Source organism: Cetorhinus maximus, unplaced genomic scaffold (assembly GCF_964194155.1).
Source record: "Cetorhinus maximus unplaced genomic scaffold, sCetMax3.hap1.1 HAP1_SCAFFOLD_2374, whole genome shotgun sequence".
In the NCBI taxonomy this organism is placed as follows: domain Eukaryota; kingdom Metazoa; phylum Chordata; class Chondrichthyes; order Lamniformes; family Cetorhinidae; genus Cetorhinus; species Cetorhinus maximus.
In genome coordinates, this window is record NW_027598313.1 from 15,859 (window position 1) to 39,704 (window position 23,846).

A 23,846-nucleotide genomic window follows, 5' to 3' on the forward strand; every position below is an offset into this window, starting at 1 on the left:
TGTGATCAGGGGGTGGGGGTTTGGACAAGGGGGTGGGTGTTTGGATCAGGGGGTGGGGGTTTGTGTTCAGGGGCGGGGTTTGGGCAAGGGGGTGGGGGTTTGTGTTCAGGGGGCGGGGTTTGGGCAAGGGGGTGGGGGTTTGTGTTCAGGGGGCGGGGTTTGGGCAAGGGGGTGGGGGTTTGTGTTCAGGGGGCGGGGTTTGGGCAAGGGGGTGGGGGTTTGTGTTCAGGGGGTGGGGGTTTGTGTTCAGGGGGCGGGGTTTGGCTCAGGGAGCGGGGTTTGGATCAGGGGGTGGGGGTTTGTGTTCAGGGGGCGGGGTTTGGGCAAGGGGGTGGGGTTTTGTGTTCAGGGGGTGGGGGTTTGTGATCAGGGGGTGGGGGTTTGGACAAGGGGGTGGGTGTTTGGATCAGGGGGTGGGGGTTTGTGTTCAGGGGCGGGGTTTGGGCAAGGGGGTGGGGGCTTGTGTTCAGGGGGCGGGGTTTGGGCAAGGGGGTGGGGGTTTGTGTTCAGGGGGCGGGGTTTGGGCAAGGGGGTGGGGGTTTGTGTTCAGGGGGCGGGGTTTGGCTCAGGGGGCGGGGTTTGGATCAGGGGGTGGGGGTTTGTGTTCAGGGGGCGGGGTTTGGGCAAGGGGGTGGGGTTTTGTGTTCCGTTCCTCAGAAAGCGCTGTGAGGGCGGGGCCGTGTCCATGGTAACGGAAGCGGCGGTCACCTGATCGAGGCCATGTTCAACATCAAACTGGTTGTGGTGGGACCCAGAGAGGTACCGGGGCCTGGGGTCGATGTTGGTGGGGCCTGGGGCATATGGAAGGGGGGAGGGTGGTGCTGAAGTGATGCGGGGAATGGGGGAGGGGTCAGTTTCTCAGGGATTTTCCCTGGATATCCAATCCTGACCGGGATTCTCTCTCTCCCGCTCCCCGTGTCCTGTCCTCCCCTTCCCCCAACTGCCACTCTCCAATCAGGGAGATTGGTGATGAGACGGTGGGGGTCAAGGGGTTTTTTTTTTGAGGAGAGGGGTGATGGCGGCAAATTTAAAGCAGAGAAGGACAACAGAAAAGAGCGAACTGTTAAAAATATCGGCTAACAGGGGAGCCAGGAGGGGCATTGGGGTGATCAGCTTGGTGAGAATAAGGTTGAGGGAACAGGAGATGGGTCTCGTGGGCAAGATAAGCTCAGAGAGGGTATGAGGGGAGATTGAAGAGAAACTCGAGAAAGATGCGAGTTCAGGGCTAGGGAGAGTGGACTTTAGACAAATTTTAACCAGTAGATGAGGGGAAGGAAGGGACTCAGCAAAGGTAGCTGTTCAGATGGTCTCGATAATAGTGACAGAGTCCATAAGGTGCTTGGAGGTGAAGGTGGGATGTGAAAGGGAAGAAGGGTTTAAGAAGACAGTTTGCAGTAAAGAAGCTAAGGTTATCTTTGCATCCCAGGATGATCTGGAATAATGAGCAGTTTTATCAGCTGAGAGGAGGTTCCATATTCTCTTATGTGATTCAGTTAGATCTAGCAGTGGATAGCTAAACCAGTTACTCACCACACCCTTTCACATCTATGTGCCCTGGACTTGAGGAAGTGGAGATAAGGGCCATACTGGGAGAAGGGCCAGGGTGAGAGAGAGTAGTGGTTTTACTGAGGACTAGGGTATCATATGAACATAAATAAGAGCAGAGGTAGGCCATTTGGCTCCTCAAGCCTACTCCACCATTCAATAAGGTCATGGCTGATCCGACTTTCCTATCGTCATCGCTCCCCCCATAACTCTTGACTCTATTGTTGATCAAAAATCTCTCTAAGTCAGCCTTGAAATATATTCAATGAACCAGTCTCCACTGCTCTCTGGGGTGGAGAATTCCAAAGAGTAATGACCCTCTGAAAGAAGAAATTCCTCCTCATTTCCACCTTAAATGGCAGACACCTCATCTTTAAACTGCGCCCCCTAGTTCTAGGTTCCTCAAGGGTAAACATCCTCTCAGCATCTACCCTGTCAAGCTCCCTCACAATCTTATATGTTTCAATAAGATTACCTCTCATTCTTCTAAACTCCAACCTTCTCAACCTTTCCTCATATGACAACCCTTTCATCCCAGGAATCAGCCTAGTGAGCCCTCTCCGAACTGCTTCAAATATAAGTACATTGCTCTGTAAATAAGGAGACCAAAACTGTCCACAGTACTCTAGGTGTGATCTCACCATTGCCCTGTACAGTTGTAGCATGACCCGCTTTTATACTCTAACCCCCTTGCAAAAAAGACCATCATTTCATTTGCCTTCCTAATTACTTGCTGTTCCTGCATTCTAACTTTGATTCATGTACAAGGACACCCAGATCCCTCTGCACAGCAGCATTGTGCAGTCTCTCTCCATTTAAATAATATTCAGCTTTTCTATATTTCCCACCAAAGTGAACAGCCCCACATTTTCCCTCGTTATACTCCATCTGCCAAATTTTTCCCCACTCTTGTCTGCAAAGGGATATAGAGAGGTTGTGTCCTCACAACTTGCTCTCCTTTTTTTGTATCATCAACAAATTTAGCGACAATACAGTTGGTCCTGGTGTGGTATATTTTTAGGGAGTGTGGTTATGTTTTCTGTATACGTCACTAGAGGGAAAATGATACAGTGAATTGTGTGATTCAGACTTATAGTCTCAGCTTGTTCTGAGGAAGCTACTAACTCAGACGTATGTACCAAGTTATCCAACTGTGTAATACTGCTACCAACTTCTCAAATCCTTAATAAATAAACATAGGTGTTTTTGTGTTAACCACCCTTGTGTGGTTGGTGCCCTGATGTTTATGAACTGAGTAAGAACAAGGAGAAGAAAAACACAAAAGTCCCTTCATACAACTCATTGATATAGATTGTAAATATTTGAGGCCCCAGCACTGATCCCTGTGACACTCCACTAGTTACAGTTTATCAAGCTGAAAATGACCCATTTATCCCGATTCTGTTTCCTGTTTGCCAGTTCTCCCTATAAATGCTAATATATGAGCCTCAACACCATGAGCTCTAATCTTGTGCATTAACCTTTCATGTGGTATCTTATTGATTGCCTTTTGGAAATCCGAATACATTGGTTCCCCTTTATCCACCCCGCTTGTTACATTATCAAAGAGCTCTAATAAATTTGTCAAAAACTATTTCCCTTTCACAAAACCATGTTGGCTCTGCCTGATTTGTAATGTGATTTTTCTAAACGTCAAAGTTGTCAAGGGTGTAGTTGAGTCAATCCATAGCTGTAGAAATGTTGTGGTGAATGGAGGGCCAAAGGCTAAACTGTTGGGATTTTGAAAGTGCAGAGTAAGCCAATTTGGGGTAGTTTTTGCAAAGGAGGTAGAAGCTGAGGGAGGAAAGCAGTGAAGGTATATCTCAGTGAGAAAATGTTTATTGTATTGGTGGGCGGGGGTGGGCAGTAGAGACAAGGATTTTGAGAGGTGAGGGGGATGGGACCAGGTGAGATGCTCAAAGGAGGAGAAAAGTGCCAGAGGAGTGGAGGGACCGGCCAAGGTATAATTTGGTGATAAGAACCACACCAACTTGACTTGGCAGGGAAAATGGTGGAAGGGGTAGCCAGACATGGAGGGTTCATTCAGTGCTATCACCCCTCAGTCAGGTTTTTGTTAAGGCCCTGATGATGCAGTCATCCACAATAAATTTATGTTGAATTATATGCTCATTGCATTTTTATGCGTGTTTCTGAATTTGTCATTGACAGAGTGGAAAAACTGTTCTGGCAAATTTTCTGTCTGATGCAACTGAAGCCATTGGTGGTGATTACAGCCCAACGCAAGGTGTCAGGTATGTGAGTACTTCATATCTTATTTAAAACACACATGTTGTAGAATCATATTTTATAATAGATAAAATCAAATTGACAACATATATTTACCATCTTACTATGTAGATCTGTTCCCCAAAGCAGCCCGCTAACTGAGCCACATCCACCTGGAGGATGTGGGTGTTTGCCAATCACAGCATAAGTGGCAAACAGATTGCAGTAATTGATCATTGTAACCATGGGGGAGGGAGAGTGTTATGACACAGCAGTTGGTAAAGCTGAGTTATTTAAAAATCCCAGAGGGAAACTTCAAACAACTATCATAACCTATATTTTTAAGTGGTATGTTTGAGATGCAACTCTAAATTCAGGAATCAAATCACCAGTTCTCCAGAGGTTTTATATTAAACTAAATGAAACATTTTATTAAGTTATAACACATTAAACACATATATATGGCTACAAATTACTACTATCATAACTTTTAACAAATTCCCAGACTAATCTCTATTAAGGCAACAGTAACCTGTAGATTTTTAAGCAGACACCAGGCAAAGCATTTTCACCTTACAAATTCAAAATCAGGTTATTTTCACTTTGGTTCCTTTGCAGACACAGTGGTGGGCTTACAGGCTTTGATGTTACATTGCCTCTGCCTCGCACACACATAACTGTTACCTGGTATACCCAACACAGCCATTGAATGTAAATTCTCATTGTACCACCAGCCCCTTTGAACTTCACCTCTTCTAACAATAAAACCCCTTCCATTGTACCAATTTTATTAGTAATATAAACGTATTGCTTGGTCTCTGCTAGCTAGATGCCAGATTTCACCCCCCTTCTTGAATGCTCTATTCAAAAAAAATGCAAATGCACTCTACCTCTCAAAACTAGTACACATCAAAGCACCCAGACTAGCTGGCTTTAATTCAATTAAGTCACACCCACAAACTAAACCCCTATTTTAAAAGAAAAATATTTTCCAATAATATATACAATAATAGTTTCATGACAGAGAGAAAAATCTGCCATGTGGCCTTCCTGCTCTAGGTTGCCATCTGATGGTCACTGATGGAAGTGTTTTGTGAATATCAGGCCCAGATCAGACATGTCTGTAATGCCTCTCCCACCCTCGGTCTTCCAGCCTGTCCCTGCGGGTGTGTCTGGGAAAGTCCATTATTCAGGGTCCTTGTGGAGTTTATTTGGTCGCTGAGTGAAACCCTGTATCTTTGATTAAAAGCATTGAAGAAAGGACACACATTGTAACTTGGCACTGGAAAAGTCTGGCAGCTTTCAACAGAAGACCGTGTCACCACACAGTGTCACATACTGATCAAAAATCGATGAGTGCAATAACTGTCTTGAGCCCATTAGTAAGTGGGTGGTAATTGTGAGTACTTGGTCAACACAGCTCCCTCCAGGTCTGAAACAGGCTTGCTCTTTAGAGATGTTGGGCTTCACCAGTGGAGATAGCCTGGCTGGGAGGAGTCTAGCAGATATGGGCCTCTAACTAGCTGGGTGGACAGCAGGTTTCCACATTTGAGGATGGTGATGACATTAGCCTGTCTCCAGATTGATGGGATGTCACCAGTTGAATGGATGTTTGTAAAGAAAGAAGCCAATCAGTTACATCCATTGGGTTCTAGTTCTTCAGGAATTCAGGATAGATGCCATCAAATCCTGCTGCTTTCCTTGCTTTAGTGGAGGAAAGGCCTGTGTCAATGTCAGCCCTGATGTAGGGAGAAGAAAGCAAGGATGTGGGAGGAGATGATGGAATGATCTTGCAGAGTTCCTCCTGAACTTCATGACCAGCTTCCTTAGTTGAGCGAATCTTCGAATTGAGGAGCAGTCTGGAGGCAGCAGCATTTGCTGATACTTTGAAAGGCCTAAACAAAGCCTGCTTCTTGCGATACTGCCCAGCGACTCAATCCAACAGCAAAGACAAACACAAAGTCATCAGTAACTACAGTGGCATGCTGGAATATCCACTCCCTACTTGATCATCAAACCAGCAGTAAGCCTGAACACTGTTCAACTGCAGCCAGGGAACTTAGCTGGTATGGTGTAGAAATAGCTGCCCCTAGCAAGACAAGACCAGTAGGAGAAGACCAGCTTCAAGAAATACAAGCAGAATACACTTCCTTTTGGAGTGGTCATAAGAACATAAGCAATGGGAGCAGGAGAAAGCCATTCTGCCCCTCAAGCCTGCTCTGCATAACATAGAGAAGCAAGGGTTGGTTTTGCCATCAGGAGAGAGATTGCAAAGGATCTGGAAAACCTTCCCAAAGGCATCATGAATGATTGAGCCTGCACCTTTCCCTGCACTTGTCCCCACAATGACTAACAGCGACACAGTAAAGATCTGGGCCAACTCCTAAGATCAAACCCTAAAGATGACAAAATTATCCTAATTGGTGATTTGGGTGCCAGAGTTGGATATGACCACATCACATGGGCAGGCATCCTCTGTCAACGTGGAGTTGGAAAGGAAACCTCAAAACAGAATTGTCCGGCTTTCATTGTGCCCCAAGCATGACCTTGGCTATAACCAATATCATGTTCCACCTGAAAAGAAAAAACAAGACAACCTGGCAACACCCACAATCTAAGCATCTAGGCATCTCTTTGATGATGTGCTCAGCACACAGAAAACACTGACGTCAAGATAACTCGTGCCATGGAGCTGACTGCTAGGCAGACCACTGCAAGATCTGCACCGAGCTGAGCCTAACGATGCAGCCAAAGTATCTTAAATTAACCTGCCAGGCACAGCCAAAGCTCAATGTCAAACTCCTCAAGAACCCTACCTTAGTAAGCCTTAGGCCTTACTATATAATGGGACACCACTGCAGTTTGACCTACCTCCCTCGAGCGATGTAGAAGATGAAAGGAAATGACTCTTTGATCAGATCTTCAAGACTTCAGTAGATGCCCTGAGATACAGCAAGTGTAAGCACCAAGACTGGTTTTGTGAGAATGATGAAAACATTTCCCATCTTCTCAAACAGAAACAGCTGCACATGCAAGTCTTCTAGTGGCCCCACCATTAACAACCAAGCATCAAGCCCATAAAAATACTCAACCCAAGCTCCAGCATGCTTTAAGTGAAATGCAGGATGACTGATGGATGCAGAAGCTGATGAGCTGCAGTGTCTAACAGAGACGCATGACCATGTCTTTCCAATGTGCTAAAGAGTGGATATGGCCCACCCGCTACAATCTTCACTCCTATCGTAATAGTTAATGGAAATGAACTAATTACTGAAGGTAATTGATAGAGTCAATATCCTGTAATAAATATTTCTTTTGGTCTAATTGTTTTTATTTCTAAATTTTGTTTCATCAACCTTTTTTTGAGGTTGAAATCAATCTCAAGTTGCTTTTTAAATTTTGCAGTTTGTGATCAAACTATGGCAGCACAACAGCTTTCCAATTTTTCTTTTCCGCTTTCTTGCTCAGTCAATTCAAGCTGTTCTAGATTCTCTGCTTTCTGTATTAGGGCTATATATGACCTCTGTTGTGGTGCATTCAGCATGGTTATGTTCTCGTTCTTCAGGGACAACTACCAACCCCTTCTCCCTATCTTAGTTTAGAAGCTATTTCTTCACAGATCTGAGGCTATATCTTCCCTTCCTTATTTTCGGTTCCTTCTCCCTCTTCCTGTTGGAAATAAATCTTAACGCCTGTTATTCTAAAACCTATTATCGAACCTGTTACTCGAGGCGAGGTCATTGAAAGGCAATCAATATTACTGTGCTCACTGTCAACAGCTTGCATTTGTAAAGCACATTTAAGGTAGTATGGTATCCCAAGGTGCAACAAAGGGCTGTTATTCTTGCAACAATAAGCCCATGAGTGGTTTCAAGTGTTCTGGAGTATTTTAAACCAATACTCAGCACAGGGTCTTTCGTTCAAATATAAAGCAACCTTTATTTTTATACCAATGGGGCGACAATCTCTACTGGCAAACCAAGAGACTTCTCCACAGAGTTTCAAGCAGTTTATATACTATTCTAATTGCGTAACAATCACAGTGCCGCCTACAACAGAACTGATAACATTAATTCTTTCGAGTTATCAACAGTCACAGATTGCAACTCTTTTGAGTACAATCACAGTTCTTGGTTTCCGGGAGTGGGACATGAACCCACAACCTTCTGATTCAAAGGCGAGGGTGCTATGGACTGAGCCACAGCTGACACCTAAGAAGGACTGGAATTTAGGACATCACAACAATGACACAGGATAACCACCATCATGTAATCTCATTAAAAAATGAAGGAGGCAATTGTCACAACCAATTGGCCCCAGACAACGTCCATTCACCCTGTCATGGAAGGAGAGAAATCTTTTACATAAAGATCAATTTTGGAGCCAGGGACAGCTCTTCTTGGTAGGATCTATTGTTTTCAGTTGTGGAAATAACATCAGCACTGAGCAGGTCTGTCCAGAACAGACTTGCTGGATCACAGTGGGTGCTAAGCACCAATCATCCAGCAAGATGTCCTCAGGCGATGTGTTTGTGATACTCTATAAGCTTAGTATCCAGGAACCATTTTAACCCCATAATTGCTGTAGAGCTTGAAAGCCCCACTTCAGGCCCCTCTTTTGGTACTTGGTTACCCTGCCCAAGTAAACCTAATCCTATGATGTCCCAGATCCTCTGCCCCTTTGTGGTGATCAGGCATACAGCTTGGAGGACTCGAGATGTACCCTATTTCTTATAATACTCCTGGATACTGGTTCTCGAACAACAAGTTTTGCTGTTCCTTAAGCAATGCTTTTGCTTTTTTATTTTCCTGTTTCTTCCTACATGCTGCAATTCCCCAACCTATAGCTAACAGTAACTGTGACACTACCAAGACATGAAAATAATTTGGATCCAAGGTTAAGTTTCAATACTTACTCCCCAGTTCCACAGTAGTTCCCACCAAGTTGTGGCCCTTAGATCCTTTTCTATATGTTTCTTCAAAATCATTAGGTTCTGTTTCAAAACGTGGTATCGTTGCACCACTATGCCTAAATTCCTTAATTTCTTGTAACTGTTCAGGTAAGTGGGGAATAGGCGCCCCCATGGGGTCATCTTCTACATAATGTAGTAGTGCACTTTGGTACTTTGCCAAATCCACTCCTTCCAGGACTTGACTCATTACACGGTGGAATATATTAGGGCTGTTATGGAATCCCTGTGGGACTCTAGTCCAAGTGTATTGTTTTTCATTCACCGTGAATGCAAATTTTTCTTGTGACTCGCCGTCCAACAGTATGGACCAGAACCCGTTGGCAATGTCCAAGACTCTGAACACTCTGTGTTCAGGTTTTAATCCGTTAAATATCGTGGAGGGACTCGCCACTACGGGGTGTTCTTGTGGGGTTACTTTACTAAGGGCAGCATAGTCAACCATCAGTCGATATGATCCGTCCGGTTTTTTTACAGGCCATATAGGGGAATTAGTGGTTGATATAGTTTCTCTCAACACCCCTTGTTCTACTAGATCTGCTACTATGTTCTGCATGGCTTCCCTTGCCTCTGGTTTTATTGGGTATTGTCTATAGGCTTGGTGTTCCAGCCCCAGTACCTTAATCAGCTCCGTCAAGCACACTGCACTGCCAGCCTCCTAACAACACTGCTAAATATATTCGGGGCTCTTAGTCCTCCCCGGGGGCCACAGCTACCTGTTGCTTCTGACTCGGGGTTTTGATTATCTCAATGACTTCGTTTTTGTTCATGTCCTCCAGTATGGATGTTTCTCCAGTTGGAGGGACCAATTGTTATTCGGGGTCCTGTTCTGCTTTGCCTCCCCCGGCCAACCAACAGTCCTTGACCTCGTGGTCAGGCTTGTTACAGTTCCTACACTTTCTCCTATTGTCCTTTTTTTGGCATATGGTACTCATTGCACCTATGTCCTGGACGGTTGCAATTATAGCAAACCTCACCTTTTCCTCCTGTTTTTGCTACAGCTGCCACTGACTCTGCTGCAGCTAGTTTAGCCTTCTGTTGATTGTCTATGCCCATAGCCCATTCTAACCAAGGAGTCGTAATCCTGCATCGTGACTAGTTCCGTCCTTATTACGTCCTGATGTGCTTTGCTCACTCCGTCTTTAAACATTTTTAAGAATGCTGCATTGTTCCTTGCTGGGCGTCGTATGCCAAAGTGTACTATGTAGGATATCCGCTTTCATTCCCCATAGCTGATTCCCCTTTATTCTGTGTTATTCCCATGATCATACCCCAACTCACTGGCACCACTCCTGGTGCGGTAGTCACTGCTGTTTTAAAATTATCAAATGCTGTCTGAGACTCTTGGCCAGTCTGGGTGATAGCCACGCACCAGGTGCCGTCCCTAAAGTCATCGCCTAGTTCCTGCCGTTTTGTCTCAGGCATTTTAGCTCATACTAGAACGGCTATGTCTCGATTTTGTAATTGGTGAGTTATTCGCTTTTCTTCTCGGTTTGTCCCATTGCTCCGGCAGGGGGGTCAGTTTTGGCAACATTTCCAATAATTTGATTTTGTCACTCGGAGAAAACGGAACATGTGTTGTTCTTAATCAGACCGGTCCCAGTTGGCCTTGAGCACCTGGGGGTCTGGGCACAACTTCTACTTTAATTGGTGCCACTCCAACAGGACTGTCATATGACGGAGGCGGATATTTTCCTTCTTTGTCTTTTTCATAATTATACGCCTCACTTTTTATATCCCAATCATCTGGACCTTTGGTCCTGTATTGTGGGGCTGTTGGTAGTACTGGGTAAATGTTAGCTACGGCAGATGTTTTCAGATCCCAGTGTGTCCTGGCTATTAACAATGCGGCTTTTTCTCCCTTTTGTTTCTTTTCCTTTTTTCCACCATGCCAGCTGTTTCCCAATTGGGTAATCTGGATTCCACCCCTTCTCTCTCATTTTTGCTGTGAGTTTCTGATTCTTTTCTCCTAGATATCTAGTTAACGATCCCTCTGGACCCCACTCGAGTTCTAACTTATTTTCCGCGGCCATTGTTGGTCTGGATTATTTGTTGTCAGTGGTGCACCTCTTCTTCACTTCCTCCCGAAGTGAGCACGTTACTTGCAACTAATACCGAGTATCTTACTATACATGTTTCACCCAAACCCTTACCGACTGATTGAAGTTTGATTCAGACCTGTAAGTTCTTATAGTCACAGGGCAGAGGATCGCAGGCGGTTTTGGTTTTGTCCTAACTATGTATGGTAATTTAAAAGGTACTCATGCGGTGGTTCAGCTGTCACTCCTCCATCCTTAGCAGGATCCCACCCTTGTCGCCAATTTGTTCTGGAGTATTTTAAACCAACACTTGACACATGGTCTTTTGTTCAAACGTCAAGCAACCTTTATTTTTACGCCGGTGGGAGACAATCTCTACTGGCAAACCAGGAGACTTCCCCACAGAGTTTCAAGCAGTTTATATACTATTCTAATTGCGTAACAATCACAGTGCCGCCTACAACAGAACTGATAACATTAAGAAGGACTGGAATTTAGGACATCACAACAATGACACAGGATAACCACCATCATATAATCTCATTAAGTAATGGAGGAGGACAACGTCCATTCACCCCTGTCACAGAAGGAGAGGAATCTTTTACATAAAGATCAACTTCAGAGCCAGGGAGAGCCCAACTTGGTAGGATCTATTGTTTTCAGTTGTGGAAATAACATCAGCACTGATCAGGTCTGTCCAGAACAGACTTGCTGGATCAATCTTGCTTAAGCACCAATCATCCAGCAAGATGTCCTCAGGAGATGTGTTTGTGATACTCTATAAGCTTAGCATCCGGGAACCATTTTAACCCCATAATTACTGTAGAGATTGAAAGCCCCACTTCACAAGCAACAGGCTTAATGCATAATAACTAATATTGTTCTTACATAAACATGAATAATACCGAATGTTCCCTAGACTTGGAGTGATGAATCCTGGCTTTCTGGGCTGTCTGTTCACCTACGAACTTCTGACCATCCCAGGAATTCTTACTTTCAAAGGGGAAAGGCTTTATCTTTATGCTGTTCAGCTGTACATCTACTTCTTTGTTCTTTGATTCATAAATTATCCTATCATTCTAGCTGTGCCTTAGGTCATGAGATGGTGGTGGTCTCTGTTCTTGCCTGTAGACACACTATGTATCTTTCAGGAATATAGCTTTCAAAAGGTGAGAACAGTTTCCGATGTTGGGTATGTGAGTCTCCTAGCAACCAACTTTCTTATCTAGGTAAAGATCACCTCTCGACCTGGGAGTTCCAGCCAAAGATAAGGTCAGGATTCTCGGTCTCCAAGCTTCCTTTTGTTCACAAGCACTGGGAATAAAATTCAATCTCCACCTCCCTCCTCCAAAGTGCTTTCTGGCTAAAATGTTAACGCAAAGCCTGCTGGCATACTTTACCATATAAGCTTCTTTAAATGATTGCAGCTCCAACAAAGCTCAAAGCTCTATCATCCAGGACAAACTAGTGTGCTTAATTGGCACCCCATCCACCAGCTTAAACATTCACCCCTTCCACCTCTGATGCACTGTGGCAACAGTGTATACCATCTACAAGATGCACTGCAGGAACTCACCAAGGCTCCTTTAACAGCACCTTCCAAACCTGCGTCATCTACCACCTAGAAAGACAAGGGCAGCAGACACATGGGAACATCACCACCTGGAAATTCTCCTCCAAGCCACACACCATCCTGACTTGGAAATATATCGCCGTTCCTTCACTGTCGCTGGGTCAAAATCCTGGAACTCCCTCCCTAACCACACTGTGGGTGTACCTACACCACAGGGACTGCAGTGGTTCATGAAGGCAGCTCACCACCACTTTCTCAAGGGCAATTAGGGATGGACAATAAATGCCAGCCTAGCCATCGACCTCAACATCCCATGAAATAATTTTTTAAAATGAATAATTGAGAATTGCAATAAAGCAGAATAAATGGGAACTACATATTCTGCGAGTGTGTTGGATGTACTTCAACAGGACCTATCCAGGCTGGGATCATTTTAAATGTCAGTGTTTTTTGTATTTTAAATTTACTAAGTTGTGTGTATTAATGCTAAACAAAAGTCCTCTCATCTTTTAGGATCCTAGAATATGAATGTCCGAATGTGAATGCCAATGGGAAAAGTATTGGGTGTGAAGTGGAACTCTGGGACTGCTCTGGTGATCAGAAGTAAGATTATAGAATTAATGCATTTACCAGTTAGTGTGAAGATTTGTCCTGTACCCTCAGGAGAAAGATTCAACATTCAAACCACTGAGGATGAATGGGAATAAATCAAAATATGGGCAACAGCTTAAGTGAATGGCCGATCTTCCAACTTGATTCCATTTTCCTGCCCACTCCCTATATCGCTTGATTCAGCAGTGGAGCATCCACAATGATCTGGGGTAGAGAACTCCAAAGATTCACAATCCTTTGAGTGAGGAAATTCCTCTTCATCTGATTTCTAAATGATTGGTTCCTTATCCTGAGACTGTGTCCCCATGCTCTAGATTCCCCAACCAGGGAAAATGACCTCTCTCTGTCTACCCTGTCTAATCCCTTCACAATCTTGTATGTTCAAATGAAATCACCTCTCATTCTTCTAAATTCCAGAGAATGTGGACAAAATTTACTCTGACTCATCATAGGGCCACCCTCTCATCCCAGGGACCAATCTAGTGAAACTTCAGTGTAGCACCTTCCTTAAATATGGAAACCAAAACTGTTCACAGTGTTCCAGGTTTGACCTCGCCAAAACCCTGTCCAATTGTAGCAGAACTTCCTTATTCTTGTAGTCTAATCCCCTTTCAATAAAGGCCAACACGCCATTTGCCTTCCTGATTGCTTGCTGTACCTACATACTTTGTGTCCCTTGTGCGAACACATCCAAGCCTCTCTGAACACCAACATTTACAGTTTTGAGCCTTTTAAAAAATATCCTGCTTTTCCATTCTTACGACCAAAATGAATAACCTCACACTTCCCCTCATTATACTTATCTGCTATTTTGTTGCCCACTCACTTAACCTGTCTGTATCTCTCTGCGCCTTTGTGTCCTCCTCACAGCTCACATTCCCACCTAGCTTTGTATTTTCAGCAATATTGTGATACGATAGATGTAGATGTTTTCATTTCTGGGGAGTCCAAAATTAGAGGCCAGAGATATATGACAGTCACTAACAAATCCAATAAAGAATTCAAGAGAAACCTTTTTACCCAGTGGGTGCTGAGAATATGGAACTTGCTTCCTCAGGTATATAGAATTACATAGGATGTATAGAATTACATAGGATATACAGCCCAGAAACAGGCCATTTGGCCAAACCAGTTCATGTTCATATTTATGCTCAACTTGGGTCTCCACCCATGCTCCTAGGAATAGGAGTAGGTCGTTTGGCCTGTCGAGCCTGCTGTGCCATTCAATTAGATCATGGCTGATCATCTACCTCAATGCCACTATCCCCATATCCCTTGATGTCACTGGTCTCCAGAAATCTATCGATTTCTATCTTGAACATACTCAGTGATTGAGCTTCTACAGCCCTCTGGGATAGAGAATTCAAAAGATTTACCACCCTCTGAGTGAAGAAATTCTTTCTAATCTCAGTCTTAAATGGGCGACCATTTATCCTGAGATTATGTCCCCTGGTTTTAGATTCACCAGCCAGAGGAAACATCTTATTTACATCCACCCTGTCATGCCCTGTAAGAGTTTTGTAAGTTTCAATAAGGCCACCGCATATTCTCCGAAACTCTAGGGAACACAGACCCAGTCTCCCCAATCTCTCCTCGTAAGACAATCCCTGCATCCCAGGGATTAATTAGTCTGGTGACCCTCCATTGCACTCCATCTATGGAAAGTATATTCTTCCTTAGATAAGGGGACCAAAACTGTGCACAATGGTGAGGTCTCACCAAGGCTCTATACAACTGCAGCAAGACATCCTTACTCCTGTACTCAAATCCTCTTGTGATGAAGGCCAACATACCATTTGCCTTCCTAATTGCTTGCTGCATCTGCATGCTAGCTTTTAGTGACTAAGGTCCTGTTGGACACCCGCACTTCCCAGCCTCTCACCATTTAAGAAATATTCTGCCTTTCTGTTTTTTCCAGCAAAGTGAATAACTTATTCGCATATTTCATCTGCCATGTTCTTGCCCGTTCACTTAGCCTGTCTAAGTCCTCTTGAAGCCTCCTTGCATCCTCCTCACAATTTACATTCCCACCCAGTTTGGTGTCATTAGCAAACTTTGAAATATTGCAATCGATCCCCACGTCCAAATCATTCATATAGATTGTGAACAGCTGTACTCCACTAGTAACAGCCTGCCATTCTGAGAATGATCTGTGTATTCCTACTCTCTGCTTTCTGTGTGTTAACCAATTCCCAATCCACACTAGTATACTTCCCCCAATCCCATGTGCTCTAATTTTATTTATGTGGGACTCTATTAAAAGCCTTCTGAAAATCCAAATACACCACACCCACTCCTTCTACTTTATCAATACTACAAGTATCTTAATCAAAAAACTCCAAGTTTGTCAAACATGATTTCCCTTTCATAAATCCTTGCTGACTCTGCTCAATTTTACCATTCTTTTCTAAATGTCCAGTTATCACATCCCTTATAATAGATTCTAATATTTCCCTCACTACTGATGTCAGACTAACAGGTCTGTAGTTCTCCATTCTCCCTCTTCCTCCCTTCTTAGATAGTGGGGTTATGTTTGCTGCTTTCCAGTCCGCAGGAACCTTTCCAGAATCTACAGAATTTTGAAAGATAACCACCAATGCATCCACTATCTCTCAGTCACTTCCTTCAACACTCTGTGAAGAAGCTCATCTGGTTCAGGGGATTTATAAACCTTCAATCCAGTTAACTTTTCAAGTACTACCTCTTAACGAATACTAATTTCTTTTAGTTCCTCAGTTTCACAAGTCACTTGGTTGCTGAGTATTTCTGGGAAATTTCCTATATCATCTTCTATGAAGACAGATGCAAAGTAACTGTTTAGTTTCTCCGCCATTTCCCTGTTCTCCACAACAAATTCTCCTGTCCTCACCTGTAATGGGCCCACATTTGTTCTAGCTAATCATTTCCTTTTCACGTACCTAAAGAAGCTTTCACAGTCTGCCTTTATATTACTTGCTAGTTTGCATTCGTATTCTATTTTCCCTTTCTTACTCAGTTTCTTGGCCCTCTTTTGCTGGGTTCTAAATTGCTCCCGATCCTCAGGCTTACCACTTTATCTGGCTCCTTATAAGCCATTTCCTTTGATCTAATGCAACCTTTAACTTCCTTCGTTAACCATGGTTGATTTACCTTTGTGGATATTTGTGCCTTAGATGAATTTATTTCTGTTGTAGACTGTGTAAAATTTCTTTAAATACTAGCCATTGCCTGTCTACCATCAAACCTTTGAGTATTTTCCCAATCCACCATAGCCAACTTGTCCCTCATCCCTTCAAAATTTCCTTTCTTCAGATTTAAAACCCTAGTTTCAGAATGAACTATGTCACATTGAAACTTTATACGAAATTCTATCATATTATGGTCACTATTTCCCAAAATCTCCTTTGCAGCAAGGTTATAATTAGTCCTTTCTTATTACACAATACTAAATCCCAAATAGCCCGATCCCTAGTTGGCTCCTCAATGTTCTGTTCCAGAAACCCATCTCGTACACGTTCCAAGAATTCCTCCTCCAGAGTACTAGTGCTGATTTGGTTAACCCAGTCTGTGTGTAAATTGAAGTCACCCATTATTACTTATTACCCATGTTACATGCACCTCTAATTTCCTGATTTATATTGTGCCCAACATTACCACTACAATTTGGTGGCCTATAAACAACTCCCACCAATGTTTGCTGCAACTTGCTGTTTCTTAGCTCTGCCCAAACTGATTTTACATCTTGATCCTTTGATCTGAGGTCCTCTCTCACTAATTAACAGTGCTAACCCACCTCCTTTTCCGTTTTGCCTATCCCTCTTAAATGCTGAATATCCTTGGATATTCAGTTCCCAACCTTGGTCACCCTGTAGCCACATCTCCATAATGGCAGTTAAATCATACCCATTTTTGGGAAATCATATCTTCAAGAACTGTATATTCTTTTAAAATTTGGAAGGACATTGCAGTATTTAGATACTTGGATTTTTTTGAAATAAGGTCATAAGTTCACCTTGGACTGGGAGCAAGCCGCATTGTACTTGAGGAGAGCTATTTGCTTGTTTGGACTGTAATTACTTTAATGGCTGGGATAAAAAAAATGTTTAAAGGTAGAGATCCTGGTGATTTACTGGAAATCACCTGACAAAGATGAGCTTTATGTTTTGAACTTGTTTTTTTGAACTCGGTTGGGAATAAACCAAGGAGGAAAGCTGCCCAACTCCGCTCTCCTTGCCTTGCCTGAAACAGTATGGTTATCAGTATCCGACTAGGAATCCTCATCGCTGTGGTATTTGTCTATATTTGGAAACCCAAGAGGCTGAGACAAGAGGGAGCTCCCAAGGAGTGACCTGGCTCTATCCTCCATGTTGGAGCTTGGTTGGTGAGACTAGTGTTCCATCTTCACATGAGGGAGCACCGGATCGACAGCGTCAAAACCCTGCAAACTTTATCCTTTCCAGAACACTCTTCTATACCTGCCAATCTCTGCAGAGACCCTATTTGTTTGTCCTTTGTTTGTGTGTGTGTTGCTGGGGTATTTTAAAAGGGTTAGGTAGTTACACTTCCAGATTACAAATTGTGTGTTAACCAGTTCTTGCAACTTGTTTTAAAAATGTGTTTTTTTTCTAATAAATCATTCATTCTGAGCGTATTGAAAGAAGCCTGGTGAAAGGCTCTTTTATTCGGAGTCTAACAGTGGTGAAGGTAAATAATTGGTCATTTTGGTGAGTGAATTAAATATTTACACTAATGGTGCGATCTGCGGAGAAGCAGGGCTAGATCAACTGCGTACTCCTCCCATCCTGATCATAACACCATTTACCTCAATTTGAGAATTTTGATCACCACCATTTTTTACGAATGCTATGTGCATTCAGAGTGCCTTTAATTCTGATTTTCTTAACTTTATTCCCTATTCTGATCCTATTTGATGCTTGCCTGTGCTTTCTCTGTCTTCTATTTTTGCTTTCTACTTTTCTACTTCCTTTTACCAGCCTTGCTTCCCTCTCAGGTTTCCATCCCCCTCCAATCTAATTTAAACCCTCCCCAACAGCACTAGTGAATCTCCCTGTGAGGATGTTAGTTCCAGTCCTGTTAACATGCGGCCCTGCCGTTCACCTTGTACTGGTCCCTCCTGCCCCAGAACTGGTCCCAATGCCTCAGAACCCTCCCTCCTACACCAGTTCTCCAGCTATGTACTCAATCACTCAATTCTCCTATTTCCATGCTCACTAGCATGTGGAGAGGGAGTAATCCTGAGATTACTGCATTATAGAAGTCCTGCTTTTCAATCTCATTCCTAGCTCCCTAAAAGTTGCAATCTCCTTTATCTATCAGCATAACCCTTTTCCCTTTGTCCGGCATATGGTTCTCTAGCCTCCACATAAATGTTTCTATAATTTTTGCCTCAACCATTCCCTGGGGTGGAGTGACTGTGAGGAATAGCATTGATCTGAAGTAATGTGTGGAGCATAAGTGTCAGGACAGACTTGATGGACCGAATGGCCTGTTTGCCTGTATATATGCTACGGAATTCACAAAATGAATGTGAGATGATGGGAATGAGAACCAAACTTGGTAAATGGATCCTTCAAAAAATGCGGAAAACCACACATAGATTGTTCAGCATTCTGAAAATAAGATTGTTGTTTAATATAATCTGTAACATTTCAACTGGAGGTATACTTGGATATTTAATATTTAATAGATCTGTCAGGTTGTCAGTTTACACTCTTGTATGTATTTTCTCTTTTCTGTTTGCTATAAGAATTAAGATAAGTTTGTGAAGTTGTCCCTTTCCTCTCCTGAAGGTTTGAAAATTGCTGGCCAGCTTTAATGAAGGATTCCAATGGAGTTGTCATTGTGTTTAATGTTGATGTGCCCAGCCAGCTGAAGGAAATTGAGATGTTCTATTCCTCCTTTGTACAACAGCAGCGGTTGCATGACTCTCAGTGTCTTCTAGTTGCTCACCACAAGCCAAACTCAGCAGCTGGCAGAGGGCGGCCTAACTTGGGTAAGTGTGAAGGAATTACATGTCTCTATATAACAAGTAAAGAGGGAATGCTTTCCAATACAATCCAACTAATAATCAAACAAGCTCTGATATCTTGAAGAAAATTGTTAGAGGAAAACTTCTGTGTGCAAGAGGGAAAATCTCTACCACTAAATGTTTAACATTGAAAAATGCACATTGTTCTTGGTTTCTCTTCTTAAAAAATATTTCCAGTTGAGCATTCTGTATTTGTCTAGGATTCCTCCATCATCTACAACAGCTAATAAACCAAGAGCTGCTTCATCTCCCAATCCTTTCTCCCTCTCAAGCTCTTGTCAGAAGGTCTGATGGGGCCCTAAACCACAGAGTACACACGTGGATTAGTTGTAGAAAGCATCTTCTCGGAGGAGTGGGGAGAGTTGAGGGAAGGAGATGGTCTCCCCTCCTCTGAAAGGTCCAATCAGGGTTTTAGGAGCAAAAAGGTGTAACGTGATTTCACACTTTGGGAAAATTGTCTTGTTTTTTAATTTCCACATGATTTAATTTCATTTTTAGATTTTTCCTTAAACTTCAGGCACAAGCAATGGCTTTATAAAGAAAACTATCATTTATTATTAATACACTACAATTGACGTTAGCATTTAAACAATATCTTGTATTTATACATGAATTAGAATTATCTTAATAATACACCTCCAGAATTCCCAAAATGCATAATCTTTTGGATTGCTTCAGGGAATCTTTGCCCTTTAGTATCTTTGGGGCCTTCAGAAGGCTTACATCAGTACACGTAAAATCACAGAATGGTTACAGCACAGAAGGAGGCCATTCACCCATTGTGTCTTTGCTGGCCCTCTGCAGGAGCAGGGAAAATCCTGACATGCATTCTCCTGAATCGCCCACTTCCTGTGGCTGAGGAAATTGTCCCAGAGACACAGCGTGGCTTAAAACCTTTCAGAGGAACCTCTGACATCACCTTTGTTGTCGGACAAATCCAAGAAAAATATTGAGAAAACCACGAGGAACTTTTCATTGCATTCATCAACCTGACCAAAGCATTTGGCTCAGTAAATCGCAAGGCTTTGTGGATGGTGCTCCAAAGATTTGGATGTCCAAAACATTTCTTCACAATCCTGCAACTGATGATATGACTGCAACGATCTGGGAGATCTGAAACGGATACCTTCAGAATACAGACTGGAATCAAGCAAGGCTGTGTGATAGACCTCATACTATTTACAACCTACCTGACAGTGGCTATTCACCTCATCAAAGATCAACTGCCCTCTGGTGTCAGTGTTAAATACCGTCTAGATGGAAAATTCTTTAACCTCAGTTGCCTCCATGCCAAAACTAAACTGACCATCACAGATATATATGATCTACAATTTGCAGATGACTGCGGTGTCATTGCCCACTCTTCACCAGATTTACCAACCACTCTCGATCTCTTCAGTTCTACAGACAAGAAACTCGGCCTGTCCTTATATGTTGCCAAAACAAAACTTGATATATCAACCCATAGCTGGTCAGCCAAATATTCCACCTCCCGTACACAGCAAAGGAGAGACCATGGAATATGTTGAGCACTTCCCATACCTTGGCAACCACCTCTTCAAAAGGCCACCATTGTTGAGGAGATCCAACACTGGATCAGCTGTGCAGCTCAGCCTCGTACAAACTACCGCAGTGAGTGCTTAACAACAAAGACCTCCGCAAGCCATCAAAAATCTTAGAGTCAAGAACAGTTGTCATCGACACACTCCTGTACTGCAGTGAGACCTGACTGCATCAGCACTAGAGAAATTCCATCAACAATGTCTCCACCGCATCCTCCGGATTCAATGGGAGGGCCATTGAACAAATGCTAGTGTCCTTCTTGAAGCTAGCTCCATAATCATTCATGCAAAACTCCTAAAGAATTGACTTCAATGGACTGAACACTGTGTCTGGATGACCAAAGACTGCCTCCCTCACCAGTTCCTGTTTTCTGAACTCTCAAATGGCCAATGTTTTAGGGGAGAATAAAGAAAATTCTGAAGCTCTCCTTGAAGTGTGGCAGCATTGACATTAATGACTGGGAGGAGCTTGTTCAAAATGGTTTCAAGCTGTCCAAGCTGCATCATGCTTTGAGTCACAACATCTTGATGATGAGGCAGAGCAGCAGCAGAGAAGGAAAGAAAAGGAAGTAAATCCTGCACTCCGGATCCCTCTATCTCATGGGATGCCTTGCCTCATGTGCCCAAAGATCTGTGGGTTGAGAATTGGCCTGTTCAGTCACATGAAGACCCATGGGAGAAACTGGTGACCCTGAGCAGACGCCATCCTCGAGTCGAGGGACAAATGATGACAACGTCAATCCCTTTGCAATAAGCACCAACATGCCATTTGCCACCTTAATTGCTTGTTGCACCTGCATGCTAACTCTGTGTTCCTTTTATGAGTATACCCAAGGGTCCCTGAACATCAACCTTTACAAGCCTTTTAAAAAAAGATTTTCTTGCTACCAAAGCGAATAACCTCACACACTTCCCCACGTTATCCTCCATCTGCCACCGTTGCCCACTCACTTAACCTGTCTGTATCTCTTTGCAGTCTCTTTGTGTCCTCCTCACAGCTTGCATGTCCACCTAGCTTTGTGTCATCAGCAAACCTAGATATGCTATTTTGGGTCTCTTTGTCTAAGTCATTAATATAGATTGTAAGTGGCTGAGGCCCCAACAGTGATCCTTGTGGCAAGAGTTGCAGCCTTCCAGGTTGAAAATGCCCCATTTATCCCTACTCTGTTTCCTGTCCTCTCCATGCTACTATATTATCCACAATGTCATGAGCACTTCTCTTGTGTATTAACATTGTGTGGCACCTTAATCAAAATCTAACTGTATTACATCTCCTGGTTCCCTCTTGTCCATCCTACTAGTTACATCATCAAAAAACTCTAATAAATTCATCAAACATTACTTCCCTTTCGTAAAACCTTGTTAACTTCATTTAATCGTACTATGATTTTCTAAGTGCATTGTTAAGACTTCCTTAATAAATTCCAATATTTTCTCAACAACTGATGTCAGACTAACTGACCAGTTTTCTGTCTCTCCTTTCATAAGTTGTGGTGTTACACTTGCTAACTTTGCTAACTGCTGGGACCATTCTGGAACCTAGGGAATTTTGGAAAGTCACAGATAGCGTATTCACTCTCTTCAGCTCTCTCTTTTAGAACCCAAGGATGTAGGTCATCAGTCCTGGGGATTTGCCAGATTTTAGTCCCTTAAGTTTTTCTGCTGATAAATTAATTACCTTAACTTCCTCATTCGTTACCTTCTACTTCTGGGATGTAATTTGTGCCTTCTACTGTAAATACAGACAAAAATATTTGTTCAGTGTCTCTGTTGTTTCCTTATTCCCCATGATAATTTCCCCTACCTCTGCTTCTAAGGGACCAATGTTTACTTTAGCTACTGTCCTTTTTATATACTTTTAAAAGCTCTTAGAATGTTTTTTCATATTCCTGGCTAGTTTACACTCATTCTATTTGTTTCCCTTTTTGGTGGCCCTTTACTGGTTTGTAAACACTCCCAATCCTCAAGCTTCTTGCTAGTCTTTGTAACATTATAAGCTAATTCTTCCTCTCATCTAATACTATCCTTAATTCCGTCCCCCCCATAGTAAACAATGGATGAATCTTCTTTGGAGTTTTTGTTTTTCAATGGAATGTATTTTTGTTGAACATTTTGAATTGTCTCTTTAAATGTTTCATACTGTTCATTAACTGCTATACCTTTTGGTTAAAAAACCCAATCAAATTTAGCCAGTCCTTCCTGAAGGTACTCCTTAAACTCACCACCTTGTCAATCTCCTTCCTTGACTGAGTGCCTATTATTTGATTACATCTCTGTGAAGTGTCTTGGGATGTTTTTCTATAAGGTTCTATATAAGTGCAAGTTGCTGTGGTTGTGCTAATTTTTTGTCTTTCTAATAAGGGCCCATAACTCCAGGGCAAGGGGCCAGATTCAGTGGGGTTCTACCACATTCCCAACTGCTGTGGATTTCTGATGTTGGGCTAGACAATTCATGGCTTTCCTGGGGATTCTGTCAGCTTGCCTCTCACAGGCCCAATCGATCTCCTGTCTGCTAAGAGCACAATCCTGGATTTTATAAATTGGGACATAGAATACAAAAGCAAGGGAGTTATAATGAAGCTGTAAAAAACACAATGTTAATGGCCAGGAAAGTGCTGTGGTGAGCAGGGCAGGGCGCAAATATCATAAAAAGTGTGTAGGAATTTTGTTTCTATTCCTAATGATGTTACATTTTCTTATTAGCCCAGCAACTGAACAAATTGACTTTGATCCATTCAAACCTAGAGGATGATCCAGAACAAGTGCGCACAGCTTTCAGACAGTTCCTGGGGGCAGTCGTCAGTTCTCTGTCTGAGAGCAGAGACAAAGAAGAGATGTCAATCATCACCTGAGGGAACCACTCGGATCTCTTCACTGTCTGTAAATTATAAGGGATTGTCAATTCTTTGTGATTGGAGCAGAGACAATGAGACTCCCAAATCACATTCACTGGCATTTTTCAGTCACTGAGCCTTCCTTTTCTCATTGAGAATAATTTGAATTCTGCTTCCCATTAGAGAATGCAGATGAACTCATCAAGTCGGTGTCCAACCCAGTCCGCGTCTAAAAATTCACATAAAAGAAATCTTTTAGCAGCAAAACCAGTCAGCAACAAACTGGCAATTTACGTAGGGGATATCTGCTTACACCTGATCAACAGTTATGTATACCAGTAAATGTGTATGTTATCCATTATATTCTGTGATTCCAAATAACTCAAAATAAGGAAATAACTTATTCAGGTTGAAATTTCTCCAAGTTGGTTGGTGATTAAACAGTACATTTGAAGTGA

The 23,846-nt window shown here is 42.8% G+C and overlaps 1 protein-coding gene across 1 annotated transcript; it reads left to right on the forward strand.

Moving 5' to 3' along the window:
* The first annotated feature begins 638 nt into the window (after nucleotides 1-638).
* ift22 (intraflagellar transport 22 homolog (Chlamydomonas)) lies at nucleotides 639-23,846 on the forward strand. Its single transcript, XM_078537441.1, has 5 exons — nucleotides 639-759; nucleotides 3,715-3,797; nucleotides 12,866-12,955; nucleotides 18,754-18,956; nucleotides 23,258-23,846. The coding sequence occupies exons 1-5, from the start codon at nucleotides 721-723 to the stop codon at nucleotides 23,404-23,406; spliced, it is 564 nt and encodes a 187-aa protein (XP_078393567.1). The 5' UTR covers nucleotides 639-720; the 3' UTR covers nucleotides 23,407-23,846.

Coding starts and splice junctions, on each gene's coding strand:
- ift22 (XM_078537441.1), top strand. CDS start 721: ATGTTCAACATCAAACTGGTTGTGGTGGGACCCAGAGAG. Junction 3,798..12,865: donor AGCCCAACGCAAGGTGTCAG/GTATGTGAGTAC, acceptor CTCATCTTTTAG/GATCCTAGAATATGAATGTC. Junction 12,956..18,753: donor GACTGCTCTGGTGATCAGAA/GTAAGATTATAG, acceptor CCTCTCCTGAAG/GTTTGAAAATTGCTGGCCAG.